Genomic DNA, 16919 nt, shown 5'->3' with positions numbered 1-16919 from the left:
TAGCTGGTCTTACATGCTGCCCTGCTCTCCTCACCTTGACTAACTCTCCAGGACTCCCAGGACAGCCTTTCCCTGCTCTAGGCTCTCTCCTTTGTTTTGGTAGGCAACCGGACAAGGGGTTTACTGGGCCCCTTCATCTTTTCCTCTTGAGTGTAAGAAACAGGCTGCTTGTTCTCCTCATGCTCAGTTTTGCAGCCTGCACGCTCCTGGCTCTGGGGGTTCCTCCTAGGCAGTCCTCTCTAGTGTTTTACTAATTGCCTCTTCTTTACAGCGCTCCCTGTCTTGAAATGAGCTAGGTACAGCCCAGCTCTGGTTGCTTCCCACTCTGCTAGTCTCCTGCTAAGCCCAGCTGTGCTCACCACCCCAGAGTGACTCTCCCCACTACCTCTCCCACTAGAGCCTGTGCGACCATCCAGACCAAGGCCACCACTGTGTCTTTTCTCACTGCTTCCCCAACCACCTGGTGGAGGAAGCAGCCCTTTACAAGCGGCACACACACCACCTCTGAAGGCACCGGCTCCTGACAGGGCCTCTCGCCTACTAGCCAAGAATCACAAGACGTCAGTGCTGCCTCCGGGCCTCCTCCCCTCCGGCCTGCACAAGCCCTTTGCATTAGGCGGCCTAACTGGGACCTCAGCCAGCCCTGCCAGGCCCTGGTCAGGCTCTCCCCCTCCTCCTCAGCCCAGGAGGAAGGCCAGTGCACAAAAGCCTGCCGCCTGCCCTGTCTGCTGGCAAAGGGCAGAGAGGCACGCCTGCCTCTGCTTCGCCCAGCACCTACAACTGCGTCACCACTGAGCAATGCGCCCACACTCCCCTGTGTCTCTCCCTTCACCTGCAGGTCAGGCGTGGCTATCAGCCCACAGGCTTTGTCTCCCTTGGCCAGGGCAGTTGCAAGCAGTTCGGGATCGAATGCCAAGGTCTTTTGCCTCTGCATCTCCAAGAACCCCTGCCCTAAGTACCTTCTCCCAAAACTCCCCCACACCAGCTGACCATCCCCAGTGCAGCCTCTCCCCAACACCCCCAGAACATCAGGCAACGGTTCACCTTCAGGATTTTAACCCACAAAAGACTCCAGGCTCTCACCCACACATTCCCCTCCAGGCTGCAGGCTCCCCGGGGGCCGGGACCAGCTCCCCAGCAGCCACAACCCCTCCCTAGTCCCATCCCCCAGGGTCCAGTGGAGACTGCCCAGGCCAGGCCAGCTCCTCCTTCGCCTCCACCACATCCACCCTGGGAGCTGCTCCCCAAGGCCGTGGGGAAAGTAGAAAGGTTCACAGGGAAACGAGCAGCCCAACCTCGGCTCTCCCCACCTCACCTCCATCACCCCCTGCCCCAACAGCCCCCTCTTGCGGGCCTGCCTCCCCTCTCACCCACCCCACAGGCCTCCCCCACGCCAGCCCCAGGCCTACCTGCCCGAGCTGGCCGGCCCTGCTGCGCACCCGGCCCCTTCTCCCCTGGCCAACGCCAGGGAGGCGACGGGCCTTCGCCTTCCCTCCTCGACGCCTGGGCATCCTGAGCAGCGCACACTGATAGCCACCGACCGCGGGGAGAACCGCTCTGGCACAGAGACCCAACGGCCAGAGCCCCGGGTGCATCTGTGTTCCCACGGCGATAACGGTCCCTCGGGATGGAAGCGGAAGGGGGAGCAGAAGGGGGCCGCCACGGGGGCTGGGGGAGATGGCCCTGCTGGACTCACCCCAGCACTGCCCACCCCACCTGCAGGCACCAACCCTGGTGGCAGCCAGCACTTGCTGGGAGGGCGTTCACGTCTCCCACTTGTTTCCCCGCTGCTCTCCCAAACCTGTTTTCTTCTGGGTGCAGCGGTTTGGCCCTGAGTTTTGCAGGAGGACAGGGGTGCCCCCAGTGCTGCCCTCATGCTCAGACAGCAGGAGGCTGGGCTACAACGGGGCCCATCTTTCTCTCTCCCCACCAAAGCCCCCGGGCTGGGACCTCACCTGGGCACGTGTTGGCACTCCCGAACCAGCCTGGGTTACTGATACTGTGCACTGGAGCCAGAGCTTTAGGGGCACCGTGCAAGGCAGCTGGACGCTTGGTGCTGCCCGTGCAGGCAGGCCCCTCTGCGCTGCTCCCACCGGGCCTCCTGGGCAGCAGCGCTGCGCTCAAGCCCAGAGGCGGCAAAACAAGGCAGAGCCCCAGCACTGAGCCTGGCCACAGCTGGTCTCTGCTGGCCCCTCTCCTCAGCCCTGGCCCTCGGCTGTGCAGCAGCACAGTGCTGCCCCTCAGGCTCCTGCAGGGGCTGGGGACCCCCTGCCACGGGCCAGGCCCCGGCTGCTGGAGCCAGCCTGCGGCCAGAGCCGGTCGGTGCCTCCCGGCCGGCAGGCAGGGCCCTGGGCCAGCACGGCCACAGCCAAGGCCCGGCCCTGCCGGCCGCAGCGGGAGGGCTGTCGAGCCTCGCGACAGCCACGGGGCCGGGGCAGAGGGCGCGACAGGACGCTGCCCTGCCCTGGGCGCAGCAGGACGCTGCCGCCGGCTCCGGCACCCCGGCCGTCCCCAGGGCCCCCAGGCCGGCGCCAGGGCCAGCGCCAGCACAGGCCCCGGGGCTGCTCCCCCGCGCCCGGCCCGGCCCCCGGGCGCAGGGCACCCAGGAGCCCCAGCCCCTGCGGCAGAGCCCAGCCCCTGCCGGCAGCCGCCCAGCCCCGCGGCCCCGCACTGCCCGGGCCCTCGGGGCCCCGGGCTGCCCCCAGGCCCACAACATGGCGCCCCAGAGGGGAACTGCCCAGGCCTCACATGGCCCAAGGGTTGCCACAGCAACGCGCCAGTGCTGCCCTCCTGGTGGCTGAGGAGAGCAGGAGGGCGGGGCTGGGTGTGACGGATGGCTCTGCCAGCCAATCCGAGTCCAGCACGGGGTGGGGGTGGGGGTGGGGGGGTCCTGCGGGGAGGGGAGGAAGCGGTGGGGCCTGGTGTGGGGGAGAGAAGAGGGAGGAGAGAGAGGGAGCGAGGGGGGCGAGAGGGAAGAAGGGTGCAAGAGAGAAGGGGAAGAGGCGAGGGAGAGCAGCAGGAGAGAGGGAGCGGGAGGGAGAGCGGGTGCGAGCGGGTCGGGGGGGGCGGCGGGTGCGTGGAAATGCCGGTGGGTGCCCTGGCGCTGGGGTGGGGGCAGTGGGGCTGGCGGCGGGGCTGCTTTGGCCCAGGAGCTGCCGATGGGGCTGGTGGGGCTGTGACCACGGGACAGAGCGGCCTGGGCCAGAGGGGAGCTGGCCGCCAGTCAGACCTGCCACCCTGCCCCAGCCCGGTCCGCCTGGGCGGCTCACTGGGGTGTTGGGTGCAGGAAACTTTGCCCCTGTGGCAGCTCTGAGACCCATTGGAAAGCGTTTCCTTGAGCTGCTGCTGCCCCCGCAGCCCCCAGGTGCTGCCCAGAGCTGCGTTTGGGAGCTCCTGGGCAAAGGCTGACCGGGTGGCTGGTGTGCTCGCGAGGTGCCCTTCCCCATGTTCTCTTTTGTTTGGAAAATTGCATTTTGGCATGGCTCTGAGAGAGGCTGTCCCCATACGTCGCGCCGTGCCCCAGCCGTTGTTCTTGCTCCATGCCTCTTGCTTTGCCCTGAGACCTGGGACGCTGGAAGCAGCCTGCAGGGTGTTTCCAGAACAGCTCTGTAGGTGAAAGCAGTTTTGGTTTTGGTGGGACAGGAGGCCCTGCTGCCTTCAGTTTCATGATCACTGCTCCCACGCAGTCACAGAATCACTGAATCACAGAACTGCTGAGGCTGGCAGGGACCTCTGGAGACCATCTAGTCCAACCCCCCTGCTCAAGCAAGGTCATCTAGAGCCCATTGCCCAGGATTGTGTCCAGATGGCTTTTGAGTATCTCCAGGGAAGGAGACTGCACAGCCTCTCTGGGCAACCTGTGCCAGTGCTCCGTCACCCTCCCAGCCCAGAAGGTTTTTCCTCCTGTGCACATGGAACTGCCTGTGGTTCAGTTTGTGCCCGTTGCCGCTTGTCCTGTTGCTGGGACCACTGAGAAGAGTCTGGCCCCATCCCCTCGACACCCTCCCTTCACATACTTGTACGCATTGATGCGATCCCCTCTCAGTCTTCTCTTCTCCAGGCTCTACAGGCCCGGCTCTCGCAGCCTTTCTTCACAGGAGACGTGCTCCAGGCAGCCCCTCATCATCTTTGTAGCCCTCCACTGGACTCTCTCCAGTAGGGCCATGTCTCTCTTGTCCTGGGGAGCCCAGAATTGGACACAGTGCTCCAGGTGAGGCCTCCCCAGGGCTGAGGAGAGGGGGAGCACTTTGGTCATGGTGAAACCTGTTACCAAGAGGCAAGGACACCATGTGTGCACTTCAGACTAGAGACATGCTGGCATAGATAGCAGGGGGCAGTGCAATGGTGAAATGGGCTTCCCACTCACAGAGCAAACCCTGCAGAGCCCAGGGCCAGCAGGAACCAGAGGTGGGCTGTGCAGGAATGGCAGGAGAGGGCTTTGCTGAGCAAGTGACCTCTGCAGCACCTTGTTCCCTGTGAGAGACTTGAAGCGATCTCTGGGAAGGCCAAGGTGTGCCTGAGGAAGTCCCTGGGCCTGGACAGCCTGCAAGCCAGCTGCCCTGTGGATGTCATTAGCACAGTCCCTGATGATATCATCTGGGTCTGAGAAGAGGTTCGGGGGAAGGAAAGCTGGAAGATTTATTTAAGAGTGCAGGGACATGAGTGGAGAGCTTGGTGTGCTGTGCTTCGCATTGATGAAGCACACTTGGCTGTAGATGGGGTGGACTTGGCCTAAAGGCAGAGGTGGGATTAAGTTGTTTGGGCCCAGGTAGGAAATCTGAGATGCCCTGGGCACTTCCCCAGCAGCCACTCCAAAAGGGCATGGTTTTTCTGTAGGTCCCACGCTGTATCTGCTCGAAACGTGTGGTTGTACTGGACACCCCAGGCAGTCAACATGGCCCCTTCCAGCCTCTTTTTATGTCGTTAAGGCAAGTGTCTGCACTGAATTACATTAGATGTTTGCTCTGTAGGGATCTGCATGTGTCTGAGCTTCATAGTAAGTGGCGAGAGCTCTCGTAGTAGTAGGCATCGAGGGTCATTTCAGATGAGCACCTGGCCCCCACTTGATGCTCTAGAAGGATGTGGTCTCACAGTTGCTCCATCAGAGCAAGCAGGCACCGGCACATGCCTTGGACCACCTCTGTCTCTTCTCATGTCACTAGGTGCTTGTGTGCGGGGGACTGAGACCCACTGCCCATCGCCATTGATTGTAAAGGGAGCTTAGACAAGGAGCGCGCCTGCAGACATCTCTGTTGTGCACATGTCAGCTTTGGCAGAGGGAATCTCACCTCCTGTGAATTTGTGGAGTTCATGGGACTACACACCTGCAGGTCGCGCCATGCAGCTTTGTCCGTGTCCCTGAGGTGCCCAAGTCCCTCTCTGTAACTTCTGGGGCTCTGGGCAATGCAGTGTCAGGGCTTGGAATGAGCCAAGCTGGGCTGCAAGCTGCTCTCCAGAAGGGCACAGGTCTCCCATTGCATCTCCGTATCATCTAGGAACGCCGTGGAAAAGCCACCTAGGTATTAAGGCCATGAAAATGCTGCTGGGCAGTGGGATGTGGGCAGCTGAAAGGAGCCCAGTGTCTCCCTGGCTAGAAGGGGAACGTTGAGACTTGCCTCAGATGCTCGGAGGAAGGGTGCTGAGTGTGTTGATCTGCACTTTGGAAGGGGATTCCTCTGCTCTCAGCAGTGTCATTCCTTTTTAGGGCAACATGGGTGCAATTGTCCTCCACCTCAGAGGTGTGAGCACAGGACAGCTGGGAACAAGACAGATGGACAGGCCAGCTCTCCGCACTCTGCACTAAAGCCAGAGTGAATCCTTTTGCCTCTCAGGAATCCCAGCTGTTCGCTCTGAGTGCAGGAGCAATGCTGAGAATGTCTGTCTCCTCGTGGCAAACTCAGCTGGCACAAACTGGAGCTCAAGCCATGGAGCTCAATGACAGTCCTTCCGAGATGGGTGTGTTATAAAGGTCCGCAGGCATTCACCACTAAGGCAGAGTCAGACTCTTATACGATCGTTTGTTTCAGCTGGAGCTGGGTGCCTCCAAAGAGGGACCCAGAACAAAGACATTCTGGGCTAATTATACTCCTTCCAGTCTTATTTCCCCGCCTGCCAGTGACAGTCTCTTCCAGTCTTCTTTCCTGAGTTGCTGGTCTCTTTCCTTGTAAATGGATTGTGTCTACATCCCAGGACGGTTGCTGTGTTCCTGCTTCAAAGTGCCTTATCTTATCCGGAGGCTAACCGTGACCTCTGTCCATTGTGTTCTGTATGTTGGAGGGCTGATTCTGGCTGCTTCTGCAGTTGTTGCGTCAGCAGCAGCCCACAGGTTCGGTAAAAGCTTCGGCCTGCAGGCTTCAGGGCATTATTTTAAATAAAATAATTACTTATTTAAATGATTTTACAGCATAGAAACAGCTCGAAGTGGGTGCCTCTGGAGAAGGACACCGGACAAAGAAATTCTGGGGTAATTAGACCCCTTACAGTTTTATTTTCCCACCGGCCAGTGAAGGCCTCCTCCAATCTTCTTTACTGAGTCAGTGGTCTCTCCCCTTCTGATTGGTGTCTCTCTCCTTCTGACAGCTCCTGGCCTACAGCCCAGGCTGGATGCCATGTCCTTGTTTCTCCCAGGCCCTTATCTCCTCCAAGGTCAAGCCCAACCCACGTGCATCCCATCTTGTCTCCTGCAGTCTACTTTGTAGCCTCATGAGCTAGTTTTGTATCTTTGTCAGCTAGTTTTAACTGGTTTGGCAGTTACAACATTGGCAAGGTCACATCCTTCGCAAAGTTTCTGGAGTTCAAGGACAGTTCAGCCTTGAGGCCTGCAGGCTTCATCTACTTTAGGCACTGATGCTAAGCAAGAGTGAGACTTATGCGAAGCGGAAGCTAAATCGCCTACAATTTCCTTCTCCAACAGTCCTCCCTTGGTTTCTATGAGCACACCTGCTGGATACATATATTGGGGTAGAGTATTTGTGCACATCATAGAGGAGAATGTGAGGCACTTTTTCTCCCTTTTTTTTTTTTTTTTTTGTGAAGTTTACCTTAGATTAAATAATCTAATGAAAAGGCGCCCAGGTGTTGCTGGGTTGTTAAGAAAGCCTTACTGCACGGATTTGGTTTGGAGACTCAAGAACTGAGATGCAGCTGTGCTTTTGCAGCCGGGCACTAATTCGTGAAGCACAAAGTATAGGCATTCCTCTTTTTCGATTGTAATCCCGTTCCCAATAGTGCGTTATGACAAACAAGAAGTTACGTTACCATTTTTAGTTATTGAAGGCAGAACACTGAAGGAGATAAGCCCGCCTTAACTAGGATAATCCTTCTGTTAAGCAAACATGAAGATGGTACTGCTCTTTTGGAAGTTTGTCTGCAGCTCTTGAAAAAGCAGGTATCTCCCTAAGAGACAGCATCTCGAAGATGTACACAATATGCTAAACATTTCTCTCTCCTCAGAGTTTCTGGATTCCCCTGTCTCTAGTCACTGTGAATACTGTCCACCCTCCCAAGCTGATCCGCTTGCCTGGGGGATCCTTACTCCTGGGGGCCTTCTTGGACAAAGGAGACATTCTCTCTGCATACGTCCTACATTGCCACAGAAATAAAATTCCGGTCCCTCACTGTCTGCCCGTCTTCTCCTGTCCCCTTCTCGTCCTTGCCCTTGGCATTGCCCTAGCCTTCCTCGGCCTCCTCTGTCTCTTCCTCTACCCCTTCCTCTAATTTGCAAGTTCCGTGCTGAAGCTGCTGCTAAGAGATTAGCCTCTTCTTGGTTTTCCTTTTTCCGTTCCTTTGCTTGCTTCCCTTGCTGTTTCTCCTCTCGCCCGTCATAGACCAATACTGCCACGCTTAAAATCCTTTGTGAAGTTTCTCCTTGCCACCCTGGCATGTGCTCCTTCAACTCTTTTGGGCTATCCGGAGCGGCCTGATGGACAAAGACACTAATGGCTAGTGCATCATTCCAATTCTGGAAAGTCCTTCCCCCATAGTTCAACAAGGCTTGCCCTAGTCGTCCCCCAAAATCCCTGGCCTCTTTGTCCAAGCTCTGTCTACGCTCCTGCACTCTAGTCCAATCCACTCCTAGTTTGCTACATGCTCTAATAGCTTCTACCGAGTTCCGGAGTCCTGTCTGGCAAGCGACTCTGTCCCCTGCGTTATTGTAATCCCAATTTGGATCGTTTGCTGGCTAACGATTTGTGTTTCCCCCAGTCTGTTGTACAAACTTTGCCTCTTTATTAACTATTTTATCATCTCGCTCGTTTGGTCAGAACAACTCTCTCAAGAGCACTTGGGTATCCCGCCAGTTTGGTCAGAACAACTCTCTCAAGAGTACTTGGGTATCCCGCCAGTTTGGATTATACCCAGTGCATATCTATTAGAAAACAGCTGAGCGCTCCTTTCCGCATCCTCCCTCAACCTGGGCATTTTGCTTGCCCACAATGCTCAGTCACTCGGACTCCAGGGTTGGCTAGTAAATACATGCAGTACCACGTGAGGGGGGTTAGCTCCCCCTCCCCCCGCCCCCGCTGCACTCGCTTGTAGTGTTGCTGCATTAGGTAAAACATTAGCAACCATAGGATGGAGGCCTGCCACGGGAGGAGGGGAAGTCTGAGTAAGAGGAGGAGAGGGACAGATAGACAGATCTTCAGGAGGCGCCACCGGAGGAGTGTAAGGCGGAGCAGTAGCTCCTGGGGCGTTATTTGGGACACCTATATCTGCTGCAGCAAGAGTAGTTTTACAGAGGGTGCCGTTTGTCCTCCTTGGATCTCGCCGGTCCCACATCCAATTATCCCCACACATACCAATAATCCATTCAGTGAGGCTTTTCATCTTCCAATATAAGCTGTAGCAGAGCTCATTTCTTAGAATCGAAGGATCCTTCCTTGGGTTAACCCCCACATTAATTGTAAGATGGACAATCATCCTGACATAAAGGGACAGCTAACTAGCTAGGGATCGATTTGACTGTAACGGCTTTTTTCTCCTTTTTGTTCCTTTTCCTTTTCTAAATTTGGATGTTTGGAGCCAAGAGGGTGCAATGGTGGTTGGCTACACTGCCATCTGGGGTGCCAAAGTGCTGTGGAAACACTTTGATCCTAGGTTTCCAAGAAGCAGAGCCTCACGCACATCTAGCAGCAAAATTTTATTTCTTGAAATGATGGTGCAGCATAGTAACTGCTGGAGCTGGGTGCCTCCAGGGAGGGACCTTGAACAAAGGAATTCTGGCCTAATTAGACCCTTTACAGTTTTATTTCCCACCTGCCAGGGAAGGTCTCCCCCAATCTTCTTTACTGAGTCTTCTTTACTCTCCTTCTGGTTGGTCTTGGCCTTCAGCCCACACTGGTTGCCATGTCCTTGTTTCCCACAGTCCCTTATCTCCTCCGAGGTCAACCCCAACCCACGTGCATCCCATCTTGTCCCCTGCAGTCTACTTTTTAGCCCCATGAGCGAGCTGTGTATCTTTATTAGCTGCTTTTAATGGGTTTGGCCGTTACATGCTCAGCAATGATTCTGGAGTTCATGGACGGTTCGGCCTTGAGGCCTGCATGCGCAGGGTAGGCAGTGGCGATAGAGACAGAGCTGCATGTCATACCCCAGCTCTGCCCTTCCACCTGAGATGCAAGCCCTGAAGACAGCAGGGGCCTGCTCTTGCCCTGCGGTGACTGGAGAGGGCAGGGGAGGCCAAAGCTTTTCTCCCCCTTTCCCTTGGCTATTGTGGGCCAGCAGAGCAGTTGACGCTTTGCAGCAAAACCAAAGTGTGTCAGGCCGCTCTACGCTGGCCTGGCATATTGGAACGAGTGGACACCCCGTCCCCCCCAGGACAAGCCAGATTCATGCAGGCAGCAAGTTTTGCCCCTTGCCTTTGGCTCCCTAAAAAAAGAACACTCACTCCGGCTGAGGAAACGGGGCTGTATCTTTGCGGGAAGCCCAACAAAGCCATGAAGCGGTAGCACAACAGGGGCTGTGCTTGAGGAGTCGAGCTGTCCTGGGGCTGCGGGAGATGCCAGCAATGAGCCAGACCTTCCAGCACACTTGCGTGTGTGCGTGGTGTGCAGCACCATGGCATTGGCACAGCTGCGTCAGCTCTGCTCAAACAGAGTCACGTCCTGGCGGGAGGGTGCCACCTCGCCCATGCTCTCGGGAGCCAGGGACACAGTGCTCCGAGGTGGAATCTTGATGTTCTCCTTGGCACCCTCAGGTTCATGATGGTCTGTGACACCAGGCAACGGACTAAAGGTTCTGCATCATTTTCCAGGGGCTGGAGGGCTGCGAGAGAAAGGCACCGAGCTGAGAACAGACTCCCACCTTTGCAGAGATCCCAGGAATCCCCCCCCAGGCAGGGCCAGCCCCACTCAGCTCTTCCCATGCGGAGGAGGCAGCAGGTAGGACAAATGGATCAGCTGGCACTTGCAGGTCGGCCAAGCCCCAGATGCGCCCCAAATACCCCCTGCTCTCCCCCACATAGGGACACAGAGCCTTCCTCACCTGGGGCAGGCCAGTGAACTGCAGCTCACTTCCCAGCCTCCTCCCTCCTCCCTGCCAGGGCTGCCTGACACAGCGCTGCTCTCACTCACCAGTGCACAGCTCCTGCACCTTCTCCTTCCTCCGCTTCTTCACTTGCTGCCCGATGAGCCCTAGGCAAACACCTCCGCTCACCCCTCATACTCCCCAGCAAGCCCCCAGCAGCACAGCTCCCATCTGGCCTTGCCAGCTTGGCCATGCAGCCTGCTCCCCTTGGGCAAGGCTGGCCCCAGCCCCGTCCCCACGGTGCAGGACCCAGGGACGGTGGGAGGGACTGAAGACCCTCCTGTGTGCCCGTCTGGGTGGGCAGGCATGGCCCTGGGCTTGTGGCTCACCAATGAACCTCACAGCTGCCTCCCGCAAGGATGCGTCCGGGTTCTCCAGGTAAGGCAGGCTCTGGCGCAGGTGTTGCTCCGCTCTGCTCCTGTCCCTCAGCAGCTGCAGACAGCACAAGGACAGGGGGTTGGCACCGAGCCTCCCCAGAAGGCCAGGCCTGTCCCTCCTCCCAGCTCCGGCCTCCTCTTCCTTCCTGTTCACGCCTCCCAGCTAGAAGCTGGCTGGTAGCCAGGTTCAGAGGGAGCAGAGGGCAGAGCGGGGCCTGCGGGTGCTGAGATCCCCGCCATGCTTCTGCCAAGGCCCAGCCAGGCCAGGGGCCCCTTCAGCACCCCAGCGGGCACTTAGAGTAGAGGGCTCTGGGCTGCAGCAGTGCGTGAGGGGCACAGCTGTGCACCCTGCCCACTGGCCATGGCGGCAGGCCTCATCCCGCCACGGCCCCGGGGGCTTTGGCCACGTCCTTACCACGCACTCCCCGATCTTCCATGTCTCCGCTCTTCTGGCCAGCTGCTTGAGCTCCTCCCACTTGAGGAACTGTGCAGCGCTCACCAGGGCTTCCTGAGAGGCCTGCAGAGCAACAGAGACCAGGAGATGCCACCGCAGCCACGGCAGGACACCCTGGGTCCCCCTCGTCTTGGCAAGGCTCCCAGCCTTTCCCAGCCCCAAATGGCACGACGCAGCGTGCCACTAGGTCTGGCCCTCCCTGAAGGCAGAGGCAGCTCTGCCTTGTCCTTCGGCACACAGGAAGCTGCACCTCATGCTGCCATGCGTTCCAAGGCACACTTGGCAGCAGCCCTTGCCTTGCTGCTCACCTCCACCCACGGCATGTCAGCATTGCTTCCCCAAAACACTGCTCCCTACCTGGGCCACTCTCTGCACCTTGTCACTCATGTGGAGGAAGAGCGGCACCAGGCTCCTCTGTGCATGCTGCTTCAGGTTCCGTTTGTTCTTCCCCACCACAATCTCCAGCAGGTCTTTGAAGAGGAGCATGGAGAGCTCTCGCACTCTGCTGTCTTCCTGCAGGCAGGGAGGAGAGCAGGGGAGGCCTCAGCAACGACTCCAGGAACGGGGCCCGACAAGAGCGTTTGCCGTGGCAAGGCCTCGTCCTCTCCGGGCACAACTGTCCCCCAGCCCGGCCAGAGGTCGGAGCTGAGGACAAGCCTCTGCTGAGGCAGCCTGGACAATGAGGGTTGTCGGCAGCAGCACGACAAGCCTCCCTGGGCTCTGTCTCCCTCTCCCTCTGGAGGGAGCTTCTTGGATTTCCCGAGGCCTCCATCAGGGCCCCCGCACACAACAAGAGGACAGAAAGGGACAGCCCCGCGGCACGGCCTCTCCCTCGCTCTCTAGCCTGCTCCTACCTCTCTGCTCATCGCTGCCCCAGGCCACGGCAAGCGCCGCACGCAGTCAAGCACGAGACGCAGCAGCCGAGAGCAGACAGGGGGCTGGTTTGCTCTACTCCCACAGCCCTGGACACCAAGGCCAGCACAGGGCATGGGCTGAGAACCACAGGGCAAAAGGTTTCCTGACATACAGCAGGGCCTGTGCGGGGACGTGCCAACAGGCACGTATGCAGAGGGGCACACAGCACCCAGACCACGCATACGGACCCCCGGACACACCAGCAGAGCCCCGGCTCTCCCATCAGCCTTACGTCATCAAAGCGAGGCAGAAGCTTCTCGGCCAGCTGCAGAACAATCGGGTTGGAGCCCTTCTGTTCCAGGTAGCTGAGGATGTTTCTCAGCAGCATCAGGCTTCCCACACGCACTTCCCTGCAAGCATCCTGCAGCCACTCCATGCTGTCTGGGAGCAGGCTCTGCATTCTCCTTTTCTGTGGGAAACACACAACTTTCTTTGTGGGAAGCAAGGCCAGACCCCCCCCCGCCCCGCCCGCCCAAAAGTGCTCTGCCTGCTCTTTTCCCATCAGGGCTCAGTGGCCAGGGCCAGGGCTCTGCACACACGCAGGCCTTGGGCACAGAGGCTGCAGTGCAGGGCACAGATCTGCAAGGGGGCCCTCAGCATGCACTGGCCTCTGTAGGGAGCAAAGCTGCTGCCTCAAGGCCCAGGAGCAGCTGGCTGCCTTAGCCCGGCCCTGTGCTCCAGCTCATTGTCCCTCTCCCAGATCTTCCCGCTGGGCACTGGTGCCTTTCTCCTTGTGCAGCACGGCCAAGGGCCTGGCATGACACTCGGGGCAGATGAATGGGGCAGCGGAGACTTGGGAGCAGCTACCACACCTCCGGATTGCCAGCCAAATCCAAGCCACTCTCTGACCCAGTGTCTCCTGTCAAGCCCCAGGCTGCCAGCATGGCTTCACCCGCCTGCCCCCCTCCTCACCATCTTGGGTCTATTCAACAGGGCCACGAGGCCTCTGAACGCCAGTCTGCGCATCTCCAGGCTCTCACTCTGCGCATAACCCTGGACGAGTGGCAGGACCTCCTCATCCATGTCGGCAAGGTCAGGGCATTCCAGCAGCTGAAATGGACACAGCACTGAAAGACTGGCACAGCCGGCAGCACTGCCCGCAGCGTGCAGCTCTCCATCCCACCCACCATCCAGGGCAAGGGCACCAGGCCCTCACAAAGCTCAGCCCAAACACAGCAGGCATTGTGCAGACACCCCTGGGCCCTGCTCACAGCCCCGCGCCTCACGGCACACTGCACACACTGCTCGCCTCCTCCTCCCGTCCCCTGAACCCTCCGCAGCCTCTTGTTCTCATCCCTTGGAGGAGCAATTGAACACAGACAGCTGCCACAAAGCAGGCACGAAATACAAGTGCTTACGAGTGGTCGCCCAGCAGAAACGAGCCAAGGCCGGGGCTACTAACAGGAGCGTATGCATTGCCCCAGCTCCATTCACCAGCATCACCCCACACGCATGTGCACAAGCGAGCACAGCATTTAGAGGCCCCTCCAGAGAGGCACTGCTTGCCATGAGGCCCACCTCGACAAAGAAAGCCATGACGGGCAGCTGATGAAACTGGTCCTCCCTCCTCAGCAGCCTTGCCAGCTGGCGGAAGATCCAGCGACGCAGGTGACTGGCAGCCCCCCTCATTGCTCTGTCAGAGGCAAGAAGGCAGTGTTGGGCCTCAGCCGAGCAGGCAAACCTCCTCTGGCATCGCTCTGCTTGGCACGCAGCTCCTGCAGCCAGCGGCATTTGCTCATGGAGCACTGCTCTTGCCCTACCACACCTTGCCATTAGAAAGTCAGCGTCAGGCATCATTACGTTCCTTTTGGTGGGAGACCGGAGAAACAGCCTTCCTGCCCAGGCGGCATGGCCTGCCCACACATCCCCTCTCCTGCCCGCTTTGGATTCCTGTGCCCCTGGGCCCTCCCCAGGTTCTCCTGCGCACGACCCTCTCCCACAGCTCCTAACACCACCTGCTCCCCCAGCAGCTCTCCAAGCTGGGCAGCATGGCAGCTCCCAGGGCCCTTCTGCTGGGCGAGCCCTTGCCACAAGGGCTGAGGCTGCAGCCTCTTTCTTGGAGAAGTGGCGTTCCCCCTCCCCCACCAAGAAGCACATGGGGAGGCACACCCCACAGCCAGGGAAGAGGTGCTGGGCCAGAGCAGGCCGGAAAGGGCTCTACCTGGCCAGCACCACCACTCCCTTCTGCGAGGTGTCCGCATGCAGAAATAGGTCCCAGCCGCCCTTCCTCTCAACAGTCACGGCTACGGTCTCATAGTGGGTGCAGCGCAGCAGACTTTTCATGGCCTGCACGGCGCACCTGCATGCAGAGCAAAGCCCAGGTCACACTGGCAGCCCGGCCCTGCCTCCAGGTGCAGCGCAGAGACAGGGCGAGCGGGATCGAGCACCTGACGTGGCTGGTGGGACGGGACTCATCCCGTTGGCATTCCCTCAAGAAGATATTTGCTTCCTGGTGGCTGAACTCTGCTGTGAAGACCATCTGCAAGAGCAGCGCCAGGAAGAGCTGGGGGAAAAACGCCTTCACCGCCTCTGGGCAGACGGGCTCCCGGATGATCTCACACAGTGCCCTCGTTGCCTGCAGAAAACACTCAGTCACACCTCTCACTCCCGAGCAGTCCCCGGCATGCTTCCACAGCCCTCCAGGTGGGAGGCTCGAGCACAGCCTTGGAGCATGGGAAATGCAGCTGGAGGCCTCAGCCTGGCTGCCTGACCAGGGCCAGCGCCCGCAGGCTCTTGGGCCTCAGCTCCTGGTTGTACACAGTGAGCCTTCCTGCCTCAGCATGACCATCAGCTCGGCAGGCTTCGTGTAGCGTGCACGCTCGGCCAGGCTCCCTGTCCCAGGCCGTGCTGCCTGCCCAGGTTTTGCAGGAGCCCTACTCCTGCCCCTCACCTTGCCCCCAACCCGACCCTGGCTTTCCAGCCTGCTGAGCGAGGTCGGCGGATGCAGGGACAGCGTCGGATGGAGATTTCCTGGGCATGGCCAGCCTGGCTGTTGGTGTGCAGAGAGGCCAGGCAGCACTTGGCAGCCCTGTGCGCTGGCACAGTCGGAGGCCTGGCGCTGGCCATGTTGTAGCCATGGGCCCAGGAGAGGTCCCTGCTTGGGGGCACACGGGCAGCGGAGAGGGGGAGGGGGCCCAGGGAGGCAGGCACCAGCCTGGGGGCACGGGAGGCCTCGTCCCCTAACTCACGGCCAGCGGAAGGATGCAGTTGTTGTCCCTGTCGGAGCTGGACTGCTTGCGCAGTGGCCGCTCCTCCAGCAAGCTCAGCAGCTCCCGCAGCATGTCCGGCGCAAGCATCGGCTTATCCATCAGCACCTTCCACATGCTCACGGCAGTGCTGCAGGCCCAGAGCGCCTTGTCAGTGGCACTTCCTTGGCCGCAGCACCGTAGCCTGGGCCAGCCCTGGAGGTCCCCAGCTGTGTGCCAGCCCTGCCCCTGCCCACCCCCTCCTCCCTGGCAGCCCCAAGAGGGTCCTGCCCAGGCAGGCAGCACATGACCAAGCTGAAGCCCCTTGCGCGGCAGGGAGCGTGCAGAGCCGCTGCGCTCTGCGGCTCAAGGCAGGGACACTTGCTCAGCTCTGGCTCCTCAAGGCCTGCTTGAGGCACCAGGGCTGGGAAACGGTGGGTGAGACACAGGGCCCTGCCCCTCAGCCGTGTGCTGGCCATCTGCTTGCCTCTGGCCCTCTTTGGGCCCTTCTCCCCATGGCCAAGGAGCCACTGGAGCCCGTCCAGGCTGACGGGCCCCATACCTGTTGCACAGTGGCGAGCAGTACAGCAGGCTCACGGTCACCTCGCTGGGCTCCAAGCAGGCCAGCTGGCAAAGGGTCTTGTTTAGGGTGACCCGGGCCGACAGCTCCCTCACATACTTGACGTTCCTGTAGAGGCACCTTATGATGCGTGGCACCTGGAAGACACAAGGCGGACGGTGAGGCTGCTCCCAGAGAGCAGCCAATACCCCAGCTCCCACTCACTTCTCCTTCCCTCTCCACCACTCCCACCGCTCCTTGCTGCCTTCCAAGGGGCTCCGCTGCCCACGAACACTGGCTCTCGGCGGGGAAACAGCGCCCCAGAGGGTCGAGCCCCACGCACGCCAGCCCCAGGCTCCTTACATCTTCCAGCACAGAGAAAGCGTCCAGCAGGAACATGGTCAGCATGTGGGAAGCCACCTCCGTATTGTAGGTGCTGCAGTTCCTCATGCCCTCGATGGCTGTGACAATGACGTCTGTCCTTTCGGAAGGCTGCAGGTTTTTCACAAACAGCTGGGGCAGAAAGGACCCAGGAGAGAAGAAATGTCACGCTGCGGGCCGCACTACTGCTGCTTAGCTAAGCAGTGGATGTGGCTCTGGAGAGAGGTGCGGGGCAGTGCTGGCACCGTGGCCCAGGAGAGCCAGGAGCACGCGCTGTGCTGGGTAGCAGCAGCATGGGGCATGTGGCCAGAGGGCCACCAGGGCAAGGCAGGATGCTCGGGAGCAGGCTCACAGTGCACTGGCTCTGCAGGCAACCCTAGCTTGCCGGTGGCCAGCAGGCTGCAGCTGCTGCTGGGACTCTTGGAGCCAAGCCTCTGGCTAGTCCCCCCGCTCAGGGACAGCGGGAGACACAGCAGTGAGAGCAGGGCTGCTACCAGGCAGCAACCAGTACTCTAGGTGCCACTCAG

At 59.6% G+C, this 16919-nt stretch overlaps 1 protein-coding gene across 1 annotated transcript in view; it reads right to left on the bottom strand.

Annotated features, from left to right (window-relative positions):
* Window positions 1-9124: 9124 nt before the first annotated feature.
* LOC138061270 (maestro heat-like repeat-containing protein family member 7) overlaps window positions 9125-16919 on the bottom strand; it is a 114771-nt gene continuing 106976 nt past the window's right edge. Inside the window, exons 12-23 of the mRNA XM_068910332.1 lie at window positions 16375-16524; window positions 16015-16169; window positions 15456-15603; window positions 14655-14842; window positions 14429-14566; window positions 13786-13900; window positions 13180-13317; window positions 12500-12676; window positions 11710-11865; window positions 11314-11415; window positions 10851-10953; window positions 9125-10260 (exon numbers count right to left, since the gene is read on the bottom strand). Coding sequence (XP_068766433.1) covers window positions 10094-10260; window positions 10851-10953; window positions 11314-11415; window positions 11710-11865; window positions 12500-12676; window positions 13180-13317; window positions 13786-13900; window positions 14429-14566; window positions 14655-14842; window positions 15456-15603; window positions 16015-16169; window positions 16375-16524 — 1737 coding nt within the window. The 3' untranslated portion in view covers window positions 9125-10093. The remainder of the gene's footprint in view (window positions 10261-10850; window positions 10954-11313; window positions 11416-11709; window positions 11866-12499; window positions 12677-13179; window positions 13318-13785; window positions 13901-14428; window positions 14567-14654; window positions 14843-15455; window positions 15604-16014; window positions 16170-16374; window positions 16525-16919) is intronic.

This window comes from Struthio camelus, chromosome 16 (genome assembly GCF_040807025.1).
Source record: "Struthio camelus isolate bStrCam1 chromosome 16, bStrCam1.hap1, whole genome shotgun sequence".
NCBI classification, from domain to species: domain Eukaryota; kingdom Metazoa; phylum Chordata; class Aves; order Struthioniformes; family Struthionidae; genus Struthio; species Struthio camelus.
The sequence above is the reverse complement of the archived record's forward strand: the minus strand, read 5'-3'. Positions and strand labels throughout refer to the sequence as shown.